Source organism: Anopheles merus, chromosome 3R (assembly GCF_017562075.2).
Source record: "Anopheles merus strain MAF chromosome 3R, AmerM5.1, whole genome shotgun sequence".
Lineage (NCBI taxonomy): Eukaryota > Metazoa > Arthropoda > Insecta > Diptera > Culicidae > Anopheles > Anopheles merus.
The window spans coordinates 18,399,413-18,420,434 of record NC_054084.1 but is presented as its reverse complement, the minus strand read 5'-3'; the positions used below and the strand labels follow the sequence as shown (position 1 = coordinate 18,420,434).

Sequence of the window (21,022 nt, the reverse complement as noted above, 5' to 3'; positions counted from 1 at the left end):
TAACGGAGCAGCCAACAGCAGCCAACAGGAAGTAAGAAATAGTACGAAAATAACAAGAAAACACTGATCGAGCGCAACATCTAGGACACACATTTAAAAGTATACACTGGCGGCTTCTTCTAGCACAACACTAAGCGCACTTAGTGACGTGTTCGAGAGAGACAGAGCGAGAGAGCGAGAGAGAAAGAGAGAGAACTTGTGTGTTTCACAGTGACTGTGTGCGTGTGTTTGGTGCGTCACGAAGGATCATCACCGACTATTGTTTCCGGACTCGTTTTTGTTTGCTTTGTATTGGAGTAGAACTTACAGGTTCATACCTGAGGACCTGTGTGAATCGGCTGGCAAGCCGAGCAACGAGGCGAGCACATCCTCGAGGGTGGCCGATCCGGGCGACTGATGCTCGGCCGGTAGCGAGAACGTTGGCACCGCCGCTCCGGCTCCCCCTGCACACCCGGCGTGTTGTGTTAGTAGTGCGTGTGTTAGTGCCGGACGGGGGTGGTTTAGCATGACAATCCATTGACACGTGTATGTGGCAACAATGCATCACCACCATGATCCCACCCCCAGAAAGAAAACGAGAAAAAACACCATCATGATCATCATCACCAACCCAGGAACCAGCGGTGCACACACACACATACACGCACGTGGAGCGAAAAAGAGAGAGAAAAGAGAGAAGAAAGAGAGAGAGAGAGAGAAAAGAAAAAAGACACGTTGGAAAAACATTTTTCTCACAAGCGGAACAAATTACACATTCGATTTTCTTCGCCACGCTATCGTTGAAATCTCCAAATGCAAAAGGACATACTGCGTATGAATGTATGTCATCCGATACACATTACGGACTGACTTGAAGGATTGCCGGTAGTGGCCGACTGTCTTGGGAATAAAAGTTGCTTGAAAAACTTAAACACAACATTTAGGATGAAGCGCATCAATTTTTGCAATGATAGTGAAAAAGTCATAAAAGTAATAAAAAACGAAACTAAGATGAACGGCATGATCGAGGCGCAGAGTGGAAAAATAATTGCCAACGAAATATTAACAAGGTTTGAGGCGATATCCCGGACCGATCGAATAATAGCAGCAAAAACATTTTTGCAAACATAAACAAAAACTATCAAAGAAAAGGTATTAAGTAACATTCCAGGTAAAATAAGAATATAAAAAGTTATAAAAAAGTGTAACCATCTTTCTGGAACTGGAACAATCTATAAAGAAGCACCGATTAACAAAATAAATAACAGAAAGTGCTAAACCTATTTACAAACTCAGGCATAACAAGAAAAAAGTGAAACAAGAAAACCAAAATAGAAAACAAAACATTCTCTATATGTATCATGGGGATATATTGCAGCATAAAAGTGTTGGTTTTTATTATTATTTATAAACGATAATAATACTTATACAAATTAGGCAAAAGTTAAATAATAATATAATAATAGTACTAGTAATAATAAGATTATGGATACGAGTTATACAATTAAAACTTATACACTAACAAAAAGCTTAGACAGAGGGCTCCGCAAGCGCGCGCGAGAGAGAGAGAGATAGATAGAGAGGAACAGCCAACCGCAGCTGCTTCCTTTTCTCCCTTTCTCCCTACGCTTCTTCTGTTGGTTTATATGTAAAGGAGCATATATCGTTGCTTTTACTGTCGTCGTTGTATCATCTAGGGCGCTAACGCTAACTAGAAAGCATCCATCCTCTACAGTTACCCAGTGTGCCGTGTTTAATCGTGCTCGCAAGATTCGCAAAAGGTTGGGTACTATCGTAAACTCTATTCCTTTCTACTACAAACATTCCATCAATCGAATCGTTTCGTAAGGCATGTGCCGGTTTCAATATTACTGCTTGCCGGGTGAGTTTGATCGGGATCGCTATTTACGCAGGTGACATGGTTTCACAAATACAGATAAATGATGAATGTGTTTTTTTGTTGCAAAAGATTAAAAGTTCCATTTGATATTAATAAGACCGTTGCTTTGTGTAAACTAAACCGAGTCGCGGGGTAAAATAAAGGTCTAACCAAAATCAAATCAAGCTACTTTGCATTTGCCTCTCGCTTATTACACAGTACGATCAGCTGTTTGTTTTGCAATCCTACCACTTTCTCTCAAATTAACAATCGCCAAACCATTGCCAAAGCTCTATCGCGAGTATCGAAACAAAATGTGTTCCTTTATATCCTACATCCTTTCTGCACTCTGTCTCTGTCCTCCACCTCCTTCTGTCGCTCTCTCCAGTTTTGTGTTTCCTCGTATTATCCAAAACTCGGTTCGGTGTTGCCTAAAACGCCGCAAATCAAAACACTCCTTAATTTAACGCACGTTTTAAATAAGAGGAGGTGATCGGTGGCGCTTCGCGTGCCTTGCTTCCCTTGCGTTTTGGGATTTTGCCGACGATCGTCTGCGACGGTTTTGTCTTACGAGCGATCATACGCACGTACAGGTTTTTGTTTTCGTTTTGTATCACACTTTTTTTTTGAAATTTTTAGGAGTTGAACGCGTTCGCACTACACGTTCGATTTTGCTAACTATTTAAACGATTGTCATGATTGATTGTTCTACTCTTGTTCTGTTTTCCGATCGCTCTTTCGCTCCTGTATATAGCACAGCAGAACCCGCACACTAGAATTTTGTGAACCATCGAAACATCGACTATTGCTTTCGCAAGCTCTAGCGTTCGTTAGCTCTTCCTGCTCGTTTATCGAATCGAGTAAGGGTGTTGTGTTGTTGCAATGTCCTAACCACTAATCACTAAAATTCGCAAGCTTTTAGTTTTCTTCGCTCTACATTCGGTTTCGTTTGTTTCTTTTGTCAGCCAACGAACAAAATGCATTTCCCGTACTTTCCGCTGTCCTTGCACTGCTACTGCGCTGTTCGAAAGCTTTTCAATTCTCCTTTTTTTTCTTCTTCTAAACAATCATTGCAATAGCAACGCTGCAAAGCTACAACCTAATACCGTGCTACGTATTGTACTGTGCTGCTTTTCCCTTCAGAATTCCTTCTCTCTGCCATACCGTGTCCCGGCAACTGGATCATTGCAATTTGGAAACGCTGGTAAATGTTAAAATTGCTTACAAAAGAAGGGGAAAAAACTGTACACAATAAATCGAACTGAATTGGAACTAACACTAATAAATCGATCGAAATTATACGCGCTCGTGTGTGTCCGTTGGAGCCTCAGGTTGCCGAGGACTTTAAAAAACTAAAGCATCAATTTGCGGGTTTTTTTTTCTTATCGTACTTAAAAAGGGGAGCAAATTACAAAAAAAAACCCAGAACATAGAACCAAATATGGTCCTACAGCTCCGGTTGGAAAAGCGTAAACTACAAGAACCTAACAAATCAAATAAGAAAACGCAACATTTACGTTTCTCTACATTCCGGCTACAGGGAGTAGAAGAGAGAGAGAGAGAGAGCCCTTGTCTCTACAAGATGCACCTTCTTTTTTTTTTACTACACACTTCTCCCTCAGAGAATAGGGCGCTAGGGAACGGAACGTCACAATAATAATAATTATAATTATAATTGGCAAACAACTACTGGTAGTAAAAGTACAGTGTGTTGGCCGACGATGATAATGCTCGGTAATGAAGTATGGTGACAATTACACAATGATGCACAAACGAAAAGAAATAATTGTGCCGTAAAAAGAAAATCGAACCAACAGCGAAAACCGTGTCAAAACGCAACGTAAGCCCTTACTCGCTCGCGGCGTGGCGCATACGGTTTTAGGGAAGAGGGTGTAATAATAAAACAAACGAAAACAAGCACAACGTGTGGGGGATTGTGTGGCTGTGTGTCTAGATCAGGGTCGACTCACCGACGCCATTCATCCGGCCAGCATTAAACCGATAATGGTCACCGGCCGTATGCGGTTGCTGCTGCTGCTGTTGATGCTGGTGCTGCTGATGCTGCTGCTGCTGGTGGCCGGATCCAAGAACGGAACTGTTCTCGATCAGCGGCGTCTGGGGGGAATCGAGGGGCCGGGTACCAACAAACGAACTTTCTAGCCAACATCTAAAAACGCAGGCAAACGGCAGGAAGTTAGTAGTGCAGCTGGGTTCGCATTTGGAAGGGCTTTGACTCCCCGTATCCTTGTTCCCCCTACCTTTGGCTTGGACTAGTCGATCTACTGCGTGAGTGTCGATTTGTTTGGTCATTTACATAATGTACAATCGCTGACGTGACTTCTATGATGGAGGATTGAATTTCCGGCGTGACGACGGACTCGTCCTTCTGCTGCTGCTGCTGCTTGCCCTTCTGCTCATTTGACTGTTGCTGCTGCTGCTGGTGGTCCTTCTGTTTGCTCGAGCCTTGCTGCTGTTGCAGCAGTGAAGATGCCAATCTAAAAGCAAAAACAAAAAAGCAAACGTTAATGTTGGGCTTGCCACTTGGTGCGCACCGGCAGCGCGTACCGTTCCGCGGGCGTGCGCGGTTGCGACAGCTTCTCCTGGCTGCGCCAACCCAGGTACGGCTGGCGGAAGGAGTTCCGGATCGTGCTGCTGCCGTTGCCGTGGTTCGCACCGGTCGCGGCGGACGCGGTCGAGTAGCCGGAGATGACGCTCGCGTTCAGGCCGCCCCGGGTGAACGAGCCGCGCGTCGACACGCTCGGGGACGTCTGGTTCGAGTTCAGGTGGGACGTGGACCATCGGGAGAAGCCGGTCTGACCGTGGTGGCTGTGTGCGGAGGGGCTCAGCATCACTGGACTACGGTCCGACCGGTGCGATCCGAGCGAGCTGAGCGAAGTGGTCTTCGAGCTCAGCCCGGTCCACCGTCCGACGTCGCTGTTGCGCTTGCGCAGTATGCCGCCGCCGCCGGTGCCGGTGCTTGCGCCGGCGGTACCGGCGGCCGTGATCGGTCCGGCCGGCGTCGCGCTGCCCGGACCATCCTTGCCCGAGTATTGCTTGTACCAGTCGGGGATGTTCAGCCGCTGCAGGGAGGCCTGCACGCGCAGCTGATGCTCGCTCAGGTTGGTGCCCGTTTCGTGTGACTTCTGTAGCTCATTTTCCGGCGGCTGTTGGGGAAGGGAGAGAAGATACAAAAAAAAAAGATTAGAAATGTATTTTGAGCTTGCGTGGTCGAGTCTCAAAAGCTTAACATTTGAACGGTTTGAATGACACCTTCAATGGAGTTCGGAAGTGATTCTTTCCTGCTTGCATCTCTGCAGTCGCTTCGGGCGCAGTGTCGGCCCGTCTTACACAAATTCCTGCCCCGCCCCGGGGCACCATGTTTCAAGCAACGACTAATAGAGCGTGAAAAATCGCGCCATGAACCTCAATTAGACGCTCAAGTGGGTGAAAGGTGAGATGTTTTGGGGGCCTGCTGGTGTCTATGATCAGCCAATCAAGTGGATTTGGTCGTCATGTTTAAAGCAGAACCCACATCACACACTCTTCGCCCTTGATTGACAGCTTAAACTGGGCAAAATGGGCGTCACAAATCCAACAGAATTGATCCGAAACGAGCTCACCAGGGCAAAGACTTCAAAGCCAAGCAACGGTTGCGAAGATGCTTGAACATTAAATTAAAACAGAAACACGCACACCGTTGCTTGGTTTGAAATCTTTTTTTTTGCATTTATTGGTAAGATCTTAAGGAGTTACTGTACAATCTGTCTTTGGAATTGAAAAGCCACCAAGTTGTGTTGCTATTTTTTTAAGAAGCACATCATTTACACTACAACTCACTTTCGCCGCCGCACGGCACACTTGAGCCTGCGGGCGGGTGGACCCAGCGCCCTCGCCACCGTCCGCCGCACGGTGCTGGCACACTTGCGCAGAAACGGCAGCACCCGGTCCCGGTCCCAGTACATGCCACAGTCCACCGTGTAGAACGACCGGTCCCTCGCCCGCCCCTTTACCTCAAACACCATCCGCACGACGAACCGGAACTCGTCGGCTGTGCCGGGCGCCGGGCGCGGCCGCCCATTCGTCTGCCCGTCCGCCACGTCGATCACGAACTCGACCGTTATCTTCAGCATCCGGCCGGTCGCCTCGTCCACCGCAATCACCTCCAGCTCGACGCAGTTTTCGCCCGCCGCACTCGTCGCCAGCGCGTCGATCCGATACCGGCCCGTCCCGATCGCGGCACAGAACGCATCGCCACCGTCGTCGGGCGAGCCAGCGGCCGTGCCGACCATGCGCGTCTCGAGCAGCACCTGGTCGCCCCGGCCAATGTTGGCCTGGATGAGGGCCAGCACCGTGTGGATGAGGCTCAGGTGCGACCGGTTAAAGATCGTGTCCAGCAGGTAGAGCCGGTCCCGGTCGGCCGCACCCATCCGCACGAACTGCTCCGTCTCGATCAGGTTGTGCATCTGCAGCCGGTACGTTTCGTGCCGCAGCCGGTAGTGCAGATCGAGGGCGGACGCTTGTGCCGGTTCTGCCACCATGCCGCCGGGGACGGGATCGATATGATTCACTGCTGCGCGGTGTACTTGCGGTCGTTCTGGCGGCGTCGTGCTTTCCGTCCCGCTGCTCGCTTCCTCCTTGACGGTGGGCGCCGGCTCATCGAACGCATGCTGCCCGAGCACCGACCGGACGTGCCGCTCCTCGATCTTCTCTATCTGCTCGATCGCTTCCCGGACGTGCTCGCTAAAGTTGGGCAGCGCGCCGCCATGCTCCGACCGCTCCCGGCTGCGGTACTGCAGGAACAGCTCGTTGATGTTGCGCACGTAGCATTTGTCGCGGTCGGACGACACCGCCGCACCGGGGGCCGGCCGTTCGTTCAGATTGTGCCGATCGCTCTGCTTCACCGTCGCGTGCTGCACCTTGGGCGCCGCGTTCACTATCTTGACCGTCGTCGGGACCGTTGTCGGCTGCCGGTTCATCACCCGTCGCCCATCAGCAGCGGGCTGCGACTGGTGGCCGCAGCGCGATCCGCCGGCACTGCCCAGGTCGGCCGGTTTCGTGCCGTGCCGCTTTCCCCCGCCGTTGACCAACTTTTCCGCCGGCCCGATGGGGTTGTGCTGCATCGTAATTGGCGCTTTCTTCGCACCCGCTGACCTTACCGATTGGCTGAGGTTGTTGTTGTTGTTGTTGTTGTTGCACGGTGCCGACAAATGGATGCTGCGCTGGTGTTCATTTTCACCTTCGAACATCTGCAGCAGCTGCGCGTTCAGCCGGCCCACCGGTTGCTTCGGCGGCCGCCGACCCGGTTGCTGCTCCACATTCGTGTCCCACTCTCGCAGCACCGATTTCTTCTTGCTGCGCTCCCGCCGCTTCGCTTCCTCTGCTTCACCGTCCAACGCTGGGCAATCATTTTCCACCGCCGGCAGCTCCCCATCCTCTTCCGCGAGCGTGACGTCTTGGTCGAAGTACTGGAAGATGTTGAGGAAACTTTTGCGCGTCACGAGCGGCGCCGGGTCGTCGCGCCCGATGCGCCTGTTGTGCGGTGCGTCCGCCGACAGCAGCGACTCTTCCGAGCTGCTCGGGTAACAGCAGGAGCTGGACGTGGGCGTACCGCCGTAGCTGCTGATCTGGTCCGGCTGCGCGTACCGTGCCAACGACTCGCACAGGCTGTACCGATCCCGCTCATCCTCCGAGCAGCTGGCCGCCGGCTCGACCGTGTGATCGGGCTGCTGCGCCCGTAACTGCGCGTGGTACGTTTCCTCCAGCGAGTGGACGAACAGGTCGAAATCCTGCGCGCTGAACGAGTTCGTGTCGATGAAGTAGCTTGCGTTCGCGTCGTCCGCCAGCAGCTCGTCGGCCGGCCGGTGGTAGCTGTTCGAAGCCACCCCTATCGATGCCATCGCTTCCGCTTGTCGCACTCACTGCCGCCGCACCGCACTTGCACTTTACAATCGAATATTAAGCTTTTAAATTGCCAAACTAATCACACGCACACAGCACACTTGCTTTCACTCATCATCCTCCGATGGCAGGGTCCAATTATTCCAATTATGTGGCGCTCGTTTCGGTGAAACTCTGCCGGTGCACGCTTGGGAAAGTTCACTAATTTGAAGATAGCTTTTCAACAATTGGTTAGGTTGCGGCTGTGACCTGTACCGTTTGACTGGTGGAAGCTATCTGATGCGACTGTCTGCTTGTTTGGTGCGAGGAAGGCTTTAGAATCGCTTTTGCTACCCCGATGTACGAACGGGCGAATGGTGTATTTCCGTCCCCAAAGAATTAGGTTTGCTAAACGGGTAAGTTTTTGCCCCGGGTAACGGGTAAGTTTTGTAAGTCCTAAACATAATGGTCAGTTTGAAAGTATTACCTAACGTTTAGGATTTTTCCAAGGGAAAAGTGGACCCCGTACTAGATTAGGCAAAATTGGGCTACCTGCCATTTATTCTTTTTAAAGTTTTATTCTCTAAGGGTAATAAATGCCGAAATGCACCTAACCAACCAAGAATTTTATGAAATCGCTTGCTCAGCAAATTCAAGGTAATATTTCTTAACAATTTAGTGTGAAGGCCTATACCAGAGATATACAAATTCCGGCTTTGCAGCATGACTTATATGAATTCTAAACAGTACGATGTGAGCATAAATTTGTGGTACTTTTACAGATTTAAAACTCATGAAAGTGCTATTAATTGCAAAATCACAAATTTAAAAGGATATTGAAAGGGGTTTTGGTAAAATCTGGACATTAGAAAGGCTTGAACAGGCACCAATCACTAAAGAACAATTTTTATTTTCAAGGGATATACAAATATTGTACATTGAGCATTTACCAGCTTGTCAGAGGTTTCATGAGTTGAAATTATCAATATGAACTAGTAAACAGTTTTTATTTCTTTAATAAATTTGAATAATTCAAGGACCAACATCTTTAAAATAAATTATTGAGGACTGCTGGCTTCGTTGCATCCTTATGGCCTGATTCAAATTTTTTTTTCAAATCTAATAGGTTTTATCATGTTTACCGTTTTTTTTTAATTTTAAAATGTGTATTATTATTTTTTTATGAATCAATTAAACTAAAAAAGTTCAATACATTGAAAAGAAGGAAAATAAAACCTGTAAAGATTGACGTGTTTGCTATCGTGTGAATTAGGCAAGAGGTCTTCAAATTAAGGTCCGCGGAAAAATGCGGCCCTCGAGACCCTAAAAAGCGGCTTGCAAAACCTTTCAACATTTTATATGAGTGGCTTTTATTTTAAAATTTCGTGAACATTATGGCCAGACCCTTGCTGAACGTCACAAAGCATTGTCTGACTTTATAGGCTCCACACATTAATTTAATAATATTTCATAAATTGATAATATTCATTTGTAATATATTTTTGATTCAAATTGGTTTAAAAATGTATGTAAGTGGTATAACAATCGCAAAACATAGTAAATATTATTTACTAATGCTCCAAACTCTGTGAGATGAATGAAAGCTTTTTTCAATCTCTTTTGTTGCTTAATTAAATCAGTGTCCGTAAAAGTTTCCTAATCCCTGGTCTGTAGTCCATAGATGAATGGTATGCCAATAGATGAAAAGAGCAACATTACTGTACGACTTACCGGCCGATGAAGTTGTTTCTTTTGTTTGATTTATGTAAAGTTCTCTGCTTCTCCTCAAAAGAGACTTTTATGTCATGTATGTGTTCCTATTCGTGAGAATAATAACAATAAAAAGCACAAATCTAGGACAAACTTAGTGTCGGTTACAGTCCGCTTTGCCTGCGGATCGATATCTCCTAACCTACAGCACCATCGTCGTACATCGTGACTTACTCGCCCCTAGATTAGTTGTGCGTCTAGAAACAAAAACTCCGCTTCCTATTTTCCCACTGACCGAGCGCGCACCGTTTGCTTAGCGAGCAAATGGGAGAACAAAATACTAATGTCCTGGCAGAGTGTAAGTGCACCGCTCATCCCAGCCCACATTAAACTGCCCCCGGAGCTAAAACCCCGTTTTCGCTAGAACATGGCTGTGTACGGTCACCGCTAGCGGGAAAGTCAGCGCAGACGTTCGTGCGCCAGCCAAACCCTTAGCAGCCAGACATTCTGTCGCAATGCTCATCCTTCATGGTTGGCGCCAAGCGGGGAAGGAAGCAGTATAAAAATGGAAAAAAAAACCAAACCATTTGCTTTGGTAGTACACGCAATGCTGCGTTCGCCTGTCGGATGATCCGTTCGAACGGCTTGCAGCGCATACTCGGCTAAAAAAGGACACTGGACCCTTGTCCTTGCCATTTGCTTCTCTCTCTCTCACACACACATACACACGGGTATATCCCTGTATGTACTGGAAGCAAATTGTTCACCTTCACCAGTCCTCGAACTCAGAAATAAACGTGTGAAGCGTAACCGTTTTCCGGTCCTGCCCGTATGCCGCCCACTCGGCCCGTTCGGTGTCAGCGAAAATGGTGTTATTTCTTGATTATTGCAATCTCGCTGCACCGTGTCCAATTTGCGTGTGACACCGACACCCACGGTCCATGAAGGGTCGCTTTATGGCTTTAAATGTCACCCCAGAAGCCTGTAAGCACCTGCTCAGGCACTTTTAATTGTGAAATGTGAAGCTGGCGAGGAACAGCAAAAACACATTCCAACACACATACACGCCAGCTTACATCCAGCCAAGGGTTTTTTGGACGAAAGGATCGTGCAAAGCTGAAAAACGTCGCCCTTTTGCACAATACACACACACACAAACAAACAAAAAGAGCTTTTATCGCATATCTCGCGGGTTGTGTTGTGCGCCATTGTCGATTGCCATTGTGTTGCGCCCGTGACAATGCCTTTCCTCATTAAGTTGTGACACATTTTTCCCACCGTTTTGTTTACACAGCCACAACCGCCTGGTGTTGTTCAAACCGAGCCAGCCGGGCTATCAGCCGGGACATTTCATTCTGTCAAGCGAGCCTTCCCGACCGACCGACACACCGGCCAGAGAACGGAGCTTTGACACTCATTCGTTCGGATTGCGCTGCCATTTGGTTGATCTGCTGCCTGGTTGTTTGTGGTTCGTAGTGCTGTTATTGTCGCTGCTTTTTCTCATTATTGCAAGCGACACAAGCCAAAACCGGGCCAACCAAGTGGCGGGCACCATATCCTTGCTGTATGTTTTTGAGCCGCTTTTACCACATCACCAAGCGTGCCTTGCCGTGTGGTTTCCACAGTTTCCCCGGGTAATGGAACATGCTTTTTCCCCCATTTTAATGTACCCCGTTACCGTTTCGTCCGGGGGGTTTTGTTTTATTCTCTTCTTTTTGTCTTCTTTGCTTCTTTCGAAGTAGAATGGGGCAAACCCACGGGAAAAGGTAGCCGGATTCCCTAGAGGGGAATGGTATTCGCTTACGTCACTGTATCGTCACTGTATAGCTGCGGGACCATATCCTGTGGGAGTAGCCTTTTCCAGTGGCTTTCATGGGTACCATTTTGATGGCACGACGGCAACGAAATGGCACCACAACACAGGTACGGTTGGGTTGATTTGTCACTTAGACATTTTAAAGGTAAAGTTGATAGATTGACTGTCCTAATTCTAATACTTTGCGTTCCAGAGCAATTTTCGACGAGGTAGATCCTTGTTTTTATGACATACTTTCACGAAAAATTTCAACAACCGCTTTCAAACGCCGGTGCATTCTTCGCTCAAAGCAAAGGACTTGTCAAACTGCAACAGTTCCACACTTACCTAAAACAAGAAAAAATGAGGAAGAGAGAAAAAGAAAAAGAAAAAGAAAAAAACAAAATATTAGTTTTCTTTGTTGATACAGGAAAGCATAGCATAAAAAAATGCAAAACACAACATCAATGAACCTCAGCTCAGTTCGTACGGGAAGGAACATAATTTATTTACATCGCAACGACACACGGAGGACGTGTGTGTGTGTGTGTGCCCCGCATACGGGGCGAAATACCAAGAATTCCATTTCATTACCCGAATAGCGTGCAGCCGGCTTGGGCAAAAACATTAGAAGAACCCCCAGCGGATGGAAAGAACCCGAGCCCGGCGGGTTCGCCCCGGCAAACGATGTTGTAAACACAGCCCGACGCGCCTGGCGTCAGGCTTCCGCATCGTTCGTGTTGGATCCATCAAAGGTTCGGCTTTACACGGTCACCTTCCTAGACGGACCACCCTCACAGCGGTATATACCAGGCATGAAGCAAGATCTTGCAGGGGAAAAGAAAGCAATGTGGCTTTTTAAAATGCACCAAACATTGTTAATTCATGGTAGCATTTAAGCTGGTTGTATTTCCACTCCTTCACTGCGGTGGAGTTGGAGATGCTGCGGGGATTTGGGGGTGTTTGTTTGGGTGCAATAGTTACCTCCACAGCTTGTTACAATGTTAACTTCCCAACCCAGCTGGTTTGGATAGTGTCGCAAGTGTCGTCAGTAGCAAAAAACAGACGACACACCCAAACCCCAAAGCGTGACCTGACCGGCCAGCGGTATGGAAATTGTGTAATGTTTGCACCCCATGCACAGCGATGCATCATCGAGCTGTAAGGAAGGGCCCTTTGGCTTTCACTTTGGCCACAGGGAACTCAAGCGGAACCGAAACAAGAAAACACAACCAAACCTTAATGTCCAACGATGAAAAATCACCTTATGAACAAAAAAAAAAACAATGTTTGCTTCAGGTTGTTGCAAAACCAAACAGCACACAGCGGACACATAATCGTGCTGTAGACGTCAATTTTTAGTCTCTCTAGCACCGTGAGGGGCTCCCGTATTTTTAGGAGTGGGAAGATTTATTAATTACACGCTACATTTCCCGACGTGTGCTTCCAGCGAGACGATGAGCGGACTAGCCGAGAGATACTAAGAGAGAGAGATAGATAGATAAAGAAAAAGAGAGGGAGCACTGCTCACGCAAAAATCACGTGTTAGGGAGCAATGTGAAAATGAAGAAGTGACTCCACCAGCTACTAACTAACATCGATCTTTCGCTTTCCTTCGTCTCTTCTGTGAGGAAAGTATGGGTTGGAGGAGAAATGTTTGATTACATAAACAACATGCACGGTTTTTCACCCCCAATGTGCGGGACTTTTTGTTTCGAGGAAATACGACGGATCGTGTTGGGAATTGCATCTCACACAAACACAATTGAGCGATTAAATCCAACCTCAAAGCAAAAGGGGTTTTATGTCGTTCCATATCGAAGCTTCAGAGATATGGAGCAAACGTGTCTTCTCATCTTGATGACCTACTCATTATGCTCAGATTCTTGAGTAAATGACTTTCAACGAGTTATCTCCATCTCAAACAAGTGTTTGTTTTTTTTTCATTCTGCTGCATCTTAAAGGCTGCATTGCTTCATTTGCAATTACATAACGCGCAAGAAGGCTCAGTAGGGTCGGTACATCCCGGAAATGACAAATGACTCGGGTTCTGTTTGTTTACATCAGCTACGTACACACTGTCGCCACTATCATCTCCGTTGTTCAAACAGAAAGCTCAAAAGCTTTGTAGCAGCAAGAGCAACATCATCTCTCCATTTCCCTCACTCACTCTCTCTCCTCTCTCCTATTCTCTACAACCCTTTCTGGTGTCCTTTTTTTTGCTCGACGCGTTTCTTCGAGGGATAGGCCCTCCTGGCCACTTCCTGTACAAAACTCATCAATAGCGCGCCCTGAATGCGCCCGTCAAGCAGCTTGTGTGTCCAAACTAAAAATAGCACACACTACCTCTTTAAAGCTCGAACTAATCATCCTTCGCTTCTGCTGCTTCCCGGTCCTGCCACGCACGGCCGGGGTTTTTTGGGGGGTGTGTGTAACGCTGCTCCGGCGCTGCTGCTGGCGTCACGTGTGACAGCTGAGCGTGTGATCGGTTGTCGGTGTCCGTCGGTGTTAGTCGCTATCCTGTTTCGCGTTTCGTATTACACACGCACATTAAAACACTCTCACCCACAGACAACATAACACGAGGGTGTGTGTGTGTGTGTTTTTTGGTTATCAGCACAACACTACCGCAGTGGCAGCTGTCAGACCAGCAGCTTCGATGACGTTTCACACGAACGGTAGGCGAAGGACATCGTCTGCGTGCATTTGTGCAAGATGGTAAGGGTTGGAATGGATACTAGGGGACGAGAGCACAAACGCCTGCTTCAATAATCACTGCAACTTCCTTCCTTTGCTCTTCTTCCTTCTAATTCTTCCCCCCAAATCGACTGTACTGATGAAGGTTCCAGTTGTTTTTTTTTTCAATCGTGGTGTTAGCTGCACTAATCACGCTCGCTCACTCACAGCCTGCTATACGTTGGCACGCACACACACAGACACACACACACAATCACATGATGCTCCTTATTTACACGCTGTGACTTTTTGCCCTTCTTTCGTACAAGGATGCGCCTTCTCACGTGAGCGTTCACGCTTTCGAGCACTTTTCTAGCAGTATGTTAATGCACACGACGCACCCCCTTTATTTCCCACAGACACAAACACAGACGCCCACATGCACAAGACAGACTGAAATGTGTAACGAAGATAGTGGAAGAAGAAGAAGAAGAAGAAAAGCAGAAGAAATGGTGCACAAAAGAACAACGGAAAACGGAAACAAGAAGCTTTGGGAGTAGAAACTGTCTAAACAATTGTAAGAGAAGTTATACTACGGGGCAAAAGGGCTCGTACTATAGCTCGAAAACGGCTAAACTACAATCAAACGAACGGATTTTAACAATATTTCAGTCAATACAAACTGCTGTACATGTAAATCTTGAATCTTCATCGCAAACGGCAAAAAAAGTAACTGCAGAACAGAAAAGGAGAGAGAGAGAGAGTACAGTAGAATGTAACAAAAAGAAAATTCGCGTTGGAAAAGTCCTTGAAAGATCACTTCTTGTCTTTAGCAACAACAACAACAAAAGTAGCTACATGATGAGGGACGGCAGGCAAAGGGGCCAATTCATCCACCCAGCAAAAGGTCAAACGCTTTGCAATGCTTGATTAACGCAACGTAAGCTCAATCATGATGCACAGTGCACAACAGAGGACGATAGAAAGCGGGCGGAAAACGAATAGTGTAGTAATAGAAAGGGCGGCAGTGACAGTCAAGGCAGTAATTTTCCTCCTTTGCAGTTAACACTGAAAGCAGCACCACACTTTAATGCTATCTCTTTGGGGGCGCGGAGAACGCTTCCTTCCAACCACTTGGGCTGCCTTATGCTCTCTTGGGCACTCCGCTCCCAGTCGCGATGTCGTAAGGGCTCGTCGTCCTGTGAATATAATCCAAACAGCAACGCCACACAGAACGCACGTCAACTTTTACACATTGCACAATCTCGACAATACTTCCGCAGTGATTGGGAGGCGGTTGCTGCAACTGCTGTATCGATAACTCGCCTAATGTGCAGTGTATCGCTCCATTCTATCACTGCTAGGAAACCAACGGCACACAGCACAGTAATAAACGGCAACCCTGGCAGGGTGACGGCCACGGCGAAGAAGCAGCGTCGAACAGGCGGCTATACTATTGTGTGCCCTTTGCCAGCGAGCAAAACGCAACTGGCACCCTTCACGCACGGATCGCGAGGACTCGCGTGACGTTGGAATGACCTCGGGTTGGAAAAATGTGTGCTGTGTATGTGTGTGGGGAAAAGCTCTGGCGATATAGGAGGGAGCTATTGTACGGGGGAAAAAAACACGCGGAAAAACAAGAAAATTCATTCTCCGAGAGAATGCAATGTGCGAGAGAGTCTACTACAAACCGGCACACCAGTGGATACAGTGACTGACATTGCTGTAGGTGTAGTTAAGAAGAAATGTTGGTAATATTAGGCTTATTAATTCACTCAGAATGGATTTCACGTATGGATGCGAAAAGTTGTACAAACTACCCTGAAGTAATTGCTATTTGATTCTAAACTTAGATTAAAATAATGTTTAAATAAACCAAATTGCGTTTTGATGTCTCCCAATCATGTCAATATTCTTACATATGCACAACAATTCTCACAATTTTTAGTTACAAGGATAAACAAAAACAACAACCAATAATTTGATATTTTAAACTAGCCTGAAAGAGCTTGGAACATAACATTATATTAACATTACGTAGACAATAAGTCAAAGATTAGTCCCTTAAATCTATAGTTTGAATTGTGGCCAGGACTGTCTTTGCATATTAGAAAATCCAGAAATGCCTGAGAAATTTAGTATTACAAATCCACTCCATTTTTTTTACTTTAGTTTTGAATATTTTTTTAAGATGCATACAAAAATAATAAAACTGCTTGTTTCATATCAAATACTTCAGGTTGTGTATTATTGTTTTTGTTTGAAGTTGTGGTAATATGTATTTGTAGAATATTAGAAATTACTAAGCACTAAATTGGCATAAAGGACCGCAGTAACCCAAAGCATGGCAAGTAATTGAAGTGCTGTTGTCTCAATTGAGATTAAAATAGCCCAAAAATAACCAAAATATCCAAATTTGGCATCATAAGTTTAGGACAACATCATCAACTGCTCTGAAATGTAGATGCGCTTAAAGGAATTGCTGCTACTGTACATACTAAAAGTCTACTCTCGGTTTGCGAAACAGTCTCTCTCTCACCCTCTCTATCGCTCTTTCAATTCCTTTTTGTAGGATGAGATAATAGGAAAGGATATTACCACGTGAGAGTGCATTTGACATTGGAACACTTTTCTCTGGAGGACCTAGTGTCTGAGTGTGTGTATGTGTGTGTGTGCGCAAAATAGGAGAGCATTTGGCAGCTGTCGGTAGTGTGTCAGTGTGCTCCAAATGACAATGCCAATACCGTCGATAAAGCTTTCTTTGGGCGTGCGCATGTGTATGTGTCCCACTGCCATTGCACACAAGACTGGCAGCGGGGGTGTGTACGTACTTGACACCAACAACAAAGAAGCAGAAGGTCCTTTACGCACGATGACACGTCACAAAGGGGGCTCGCGCGTACTAACAGCGGGCGCTCGAATGGACATGCAAACGACGCGAAGCTTTCAAATGGGGAGCTTTTGCAGTGAAAGCTTTCCTATTGGAGGACCAGCAGTAAAGAGTGCGAATTTTAGTAGAATATGTTTAGTATAATGCTGAGTGTAGGGTTTCCCGAGGTTGAGAGAGAAGATAAGTTTAGCAATTAAATCGAAAATAACTTTACAGTTCAACCAATTCCTACAGCAGATGACACAGACACGATCGACGCATGTGAGTGTCCTGTCAAAATATCCTTTCCATGACATACTCCGATGGCCTATGGGACATCTAACAGACATCTACCCGAACGTACTAAACCTCACCCGAAAAAAACGATACACATCTTCATGTTGACACATTTCCTCCGTTTGATGGACGGCTGAGTGCCTTTTTCCCCTTCTTCGGCAGAGGCCGAGAGTGTCCTGCTAACCTAGTTTCGCACTGCGCATGCGCCGCGCTGTCATTCCACTTCAGTAAGCGGGGAGCTTTCGTGCTGCTGTTTTGTTTTGCCAACGCCAAAAGCCCACCGTAAGGGAAACTTTACGAAATTCGGAGCTTCGGAAAATTGTATTTTCCCCGCCACATTCTGACATTAACCCGAAGCGGATGGTGTGTGGTAGTTGTAGTAAGCAGTAAAATTGTACGGGCGGCAGTGTTTGCGCATTTCTAGGCATACAGGAAACCAAACGGATGTGGTCTGGTGGCGAGGACGACACTCCCGAATGCGGGACCGTGTGTCGGTGTCTTTGTGCGAGCATCCTGCTTCAAAGCCAATGTCAACGGACTACTGTCAGTCGCAGGCGGATGAAGAATGGAATGGGTTGCTCCATGCGCCCATTTAAAGCGAGGGTGGAGTGAATGTTTAAGGTGGAGAAAAAGACGAGATTTATGCAACTTTCGCAGAACTTTCGCAGCTTTGCGCCGCGGAAGGAGCGATTCCGATGGCACGGGGACCACCGGAACGGGAACACTGTAACGATGTATTTCCTTGAGGAGAAATGAAATTAAATAAGATTATTTGCTTAGCAGTGCCGTTTTAACGTTTACCCGATTTGCTGCTTTATATTGCATTCTCTAGCGAGATCATGTTTGTTCTGGCGAAGGGGGAACCAGGAATGCATCCTTTGCTTATCCGCACTCCAGTTCCGTTGCTCTGCAGTTACTTGACCTGGTACGTGCCCCACTCGAGCAGTAATTGAAGGTAAACAGCAATGCAGGAAATGTTGTGTCAGCAAAACTTCAAACCATCGGTAGGGAAGCTTCAAAAGGCTTTCCACTTCTGAATTTTCTTTTCATCAGACCAGAGGACATCTGCCCACCATAAATTGCAATGGTTGAATATTATATGAGTCTCATTAATCGTATCCCGACCGGCGGTAGAGACGCTGATCGATACTCCACTAGGGCCGCTGCCCTACTGGCCGAGCCAATCAGGTGAGATCGGCAAGAACCGGTCTCCCTTTCGGGTTCGATGCATGAATAATTTAATGACCATAAAAATGAGTACCTGGCGAGCAGAAGAGGCTGGATGATGGAGATATCTTTGTCTCGAAAGTGATTTTTTTTACCTTCTAAATTGTAAGCCTACATAAAGCCCTGAAACCAAAAACAAAAGGGCTGCAAGTTTTATAACCCTAAGAGAAAGCGCCGCAATGAGCCATTGTCATTGTAGGCGATTATAAATATTTATTGTGACTCATTGATACCGTAACAGGCTGCTGGTTATAAGCGATGTCGTAACGCTATCGCTTATCTTTCCAAATAGCTGATGGAAAATCGGTTGTAGAAAAAATCTCAAACACAAATCACACGGTTACACGATTTCAAAAGCACATCATTTCAACAGTCTTTTTCGTTTTTTTTTTCTTTTTGGAGCATAAACGCATAAACAATGGAGTTTTGGAACGACCCTCCGATTCCTACACAGCCACACTCTGCACCATAAAACCCCGATTGCAGTATGACCTTGCATTCAGCGAACCCGAAAGAATTACGGTGCGAAGCATAAATAATCCAAAACAGGGGCACTTTTTACGCAAAAAAGCTGCAGGGTGACACGCCCGAGGCACCGTTGTACCGTGTAAACTGCGTTTTCTGAGGAGTGAGTAACTGGTAAGATGATATTTTACGACCTGTATCACTGTCGCTAATTATGCACGGTACGGTTGCGGTGTGGCACTGAGTGCACTGTGGTGTAGGGTTTTTTTTCTTCTTTCGTTCGCCGGGGAACAGCTGCCCATTGTTCTCATCAGTTAAGCGTATAACGTTGCAAAAGCTTCGCTGGCGGGAAACCTTGCGAGTTTTCATTTCAAGTTAAACGAAAAAAAAAGACTGAACGCTTAAACAAACTTTGAATACGGGTTGAAGGAGCAAATTGGTTAAATAAGCATGGCAAGATCAGTGAGCATGGGTAATGAGTTGTTTGATAGAGAACAATTTAGTGTGTTTGCGATGAAACGCGTTATCAAACAGAGCATAATTATGGTTTTGTGGTGAGCTGGTGAGAGATGTTTCTCCTCAAAATCCGTAACACTCGGGTCGAGTGTAGAATCGGACACGTAGAGACATGATTCACCAATAAGTACATGATTCTGTTTAAGCTTTTCAACATCTTACTATCGTTTTCCTATTCTGTGACATTTCAACTACAAGCAATTCATGCATTAGTTCATGAAACATTATAAATTATGAACCGGTGCCTAGAATAGAGCAGAGCCTAGTTCGAGAATACATAATTAATAATATTGGATTCCTGATACATCTGAAATTTGATATTTCGTTTAAATAACGGTACAAGGTATCGAGATATATTCATTTGATTATTTTTTTAATTTGGTAATTTTTATAGAGCCTATTGGAATAACGGTTCATCTCTTTAATTACTTTTAAAAGGTTAAGTTCGAAAGAGACATAGATGTCCAAAAGACTCTTCGTGACATACAATAAATCGATAGTATACCTAAAATACATTAAAAAATCGGTAGCAAATCGCGAATGCTTGAATTTGAACCTTCAAGAACCTTCAAAGATTCATCAAAAACTCGCTCAAAGTAATTACGAAATATCCGGTTTGTGTACAAATTCGGATCTACCCAAAGATGTCAGGTACGATTCTTTCGCCGTCATTCAGATGATGATTTGATGAAAATACGACTCGTGATTCTAATTACCCCCAGTTGAAGATTCATGTTCGATTCTCCTCCTGGCAATGAATCCTAGACTACTCACGACGAATAATATCTTTGAAGTATACACGCTCAGGTAGAAATGAAACCTACTTTAAAGAAGTGTCAAGTCATCAAAATCTCAATCATACCATCTAACAATCTCTCCCTTAAAGTCGTTCGTGTCCTTTCATCGCCTGCTGCATGATTCATGACGCGCGACTCCGCATCATGCGCTCGAACTCAAACGCATTTCAACACACTCACACATTTTATTAACATTCAATCCGATCGATATAAATCAACTCCCGGTGTGTCTGGTTCGTACTCACCCCAACAGATGCAAATTTTGCAGTACAGTACTGCTTTCATCATGAGTTAGCAAATTACACTTCACCGCTCAGTCTCTTTGGCCCCTTCAAAACCGTTTCCACCGACCCCGTGTCACGTTTTTCAGGAGTAGAGTGTGTATCTTCGGTCTGACTGCATAAAATATCAACCAATTTGAAATGTTATTATTCGATTGGAGCTGAAGCCGTACCGCTCCGACTCCGTACCAGACCGGTGGGGATGAATTTCTGCTTCACTGTGTGCCACACCGATCGTTAGATAGCGGAGGAAGGCGTGTGGGAGTTTCGCAGTTAAACGATTCCGAGCTGCCGAGAGTAGCAATTACTGCCGCCATTCTGAACTGCACCGTCACCCACCCACCGCAACCCAACTGCAAACGAGCGCGGGGACTAGAGGACATCGGCTCATCGGGCCAATCTGCGCGATGGAAATCGTGAGGGAAGCATTTGTTGGCGGCTTTAAATATAGAAATCCATCCATCTCCCATCCATTGGCCGAGCCACACGTATTTCTTCTCCCCACAAATTCGCAACACGGAAGTGCAACTGCGCGCAGGGAGTGCTGTGCAATGTTGGCCGTTGTGTGTATGTGGCCACTTAAAGCTGCAGCAACAACAAAAACCCCATACGCTTGGCACGTTCCCATCAATCCCGAGCAAGTCGTGGACAACA

At 46.3% G+C, this 21,022-nt stretch overlaps 1 protein-coding gene across 19 annotated transcripts in view; it reads right to left on the bottom strand.

The window, feature by feature from the left end:
* The window catches only part of LOC121595177 (filaggrin), a 141,930-nt gene that overhangs the window by 40,583 nt on the left and 80,325 nt on the right, over positions 1 to 21,022 (bottom strand). For 7 of the 19 annotated variants that reach the window (XM_041918873.1, XM_041918874.1, XM_041918875.1 and 4 more), the window contains 4 exons: positions 4,424 to 5,022; positions 4,117 to 4,353; positions 3,829 to 4,025; positions 318 to 443 (listed from right to left, as the gene is read on the bottom strand). In XM_041918873.1, coding sequence (XP_041774807.1) covers positions 318 to 443; positions 3,829 to 4,025; positions 4,117 to 4,353; positions 4,424 to 5,022 — 1,159 coding nt within the window. Of the gene's footprint in view, positions 1 to 307; positions 444 to 3,828; positions 4,026 to 4,116; positions 4,354 to 4,423; positions 5,023 to 5,868; positions 8,882 to 13,586; positions 15,641 to 21,022 lie in introns of those variants that run through there. The other 12 variants (XM_041918891.1, XM_041918876.1, XM_041918878.1 and 9 more) reach the window with 4 other exon arrangements.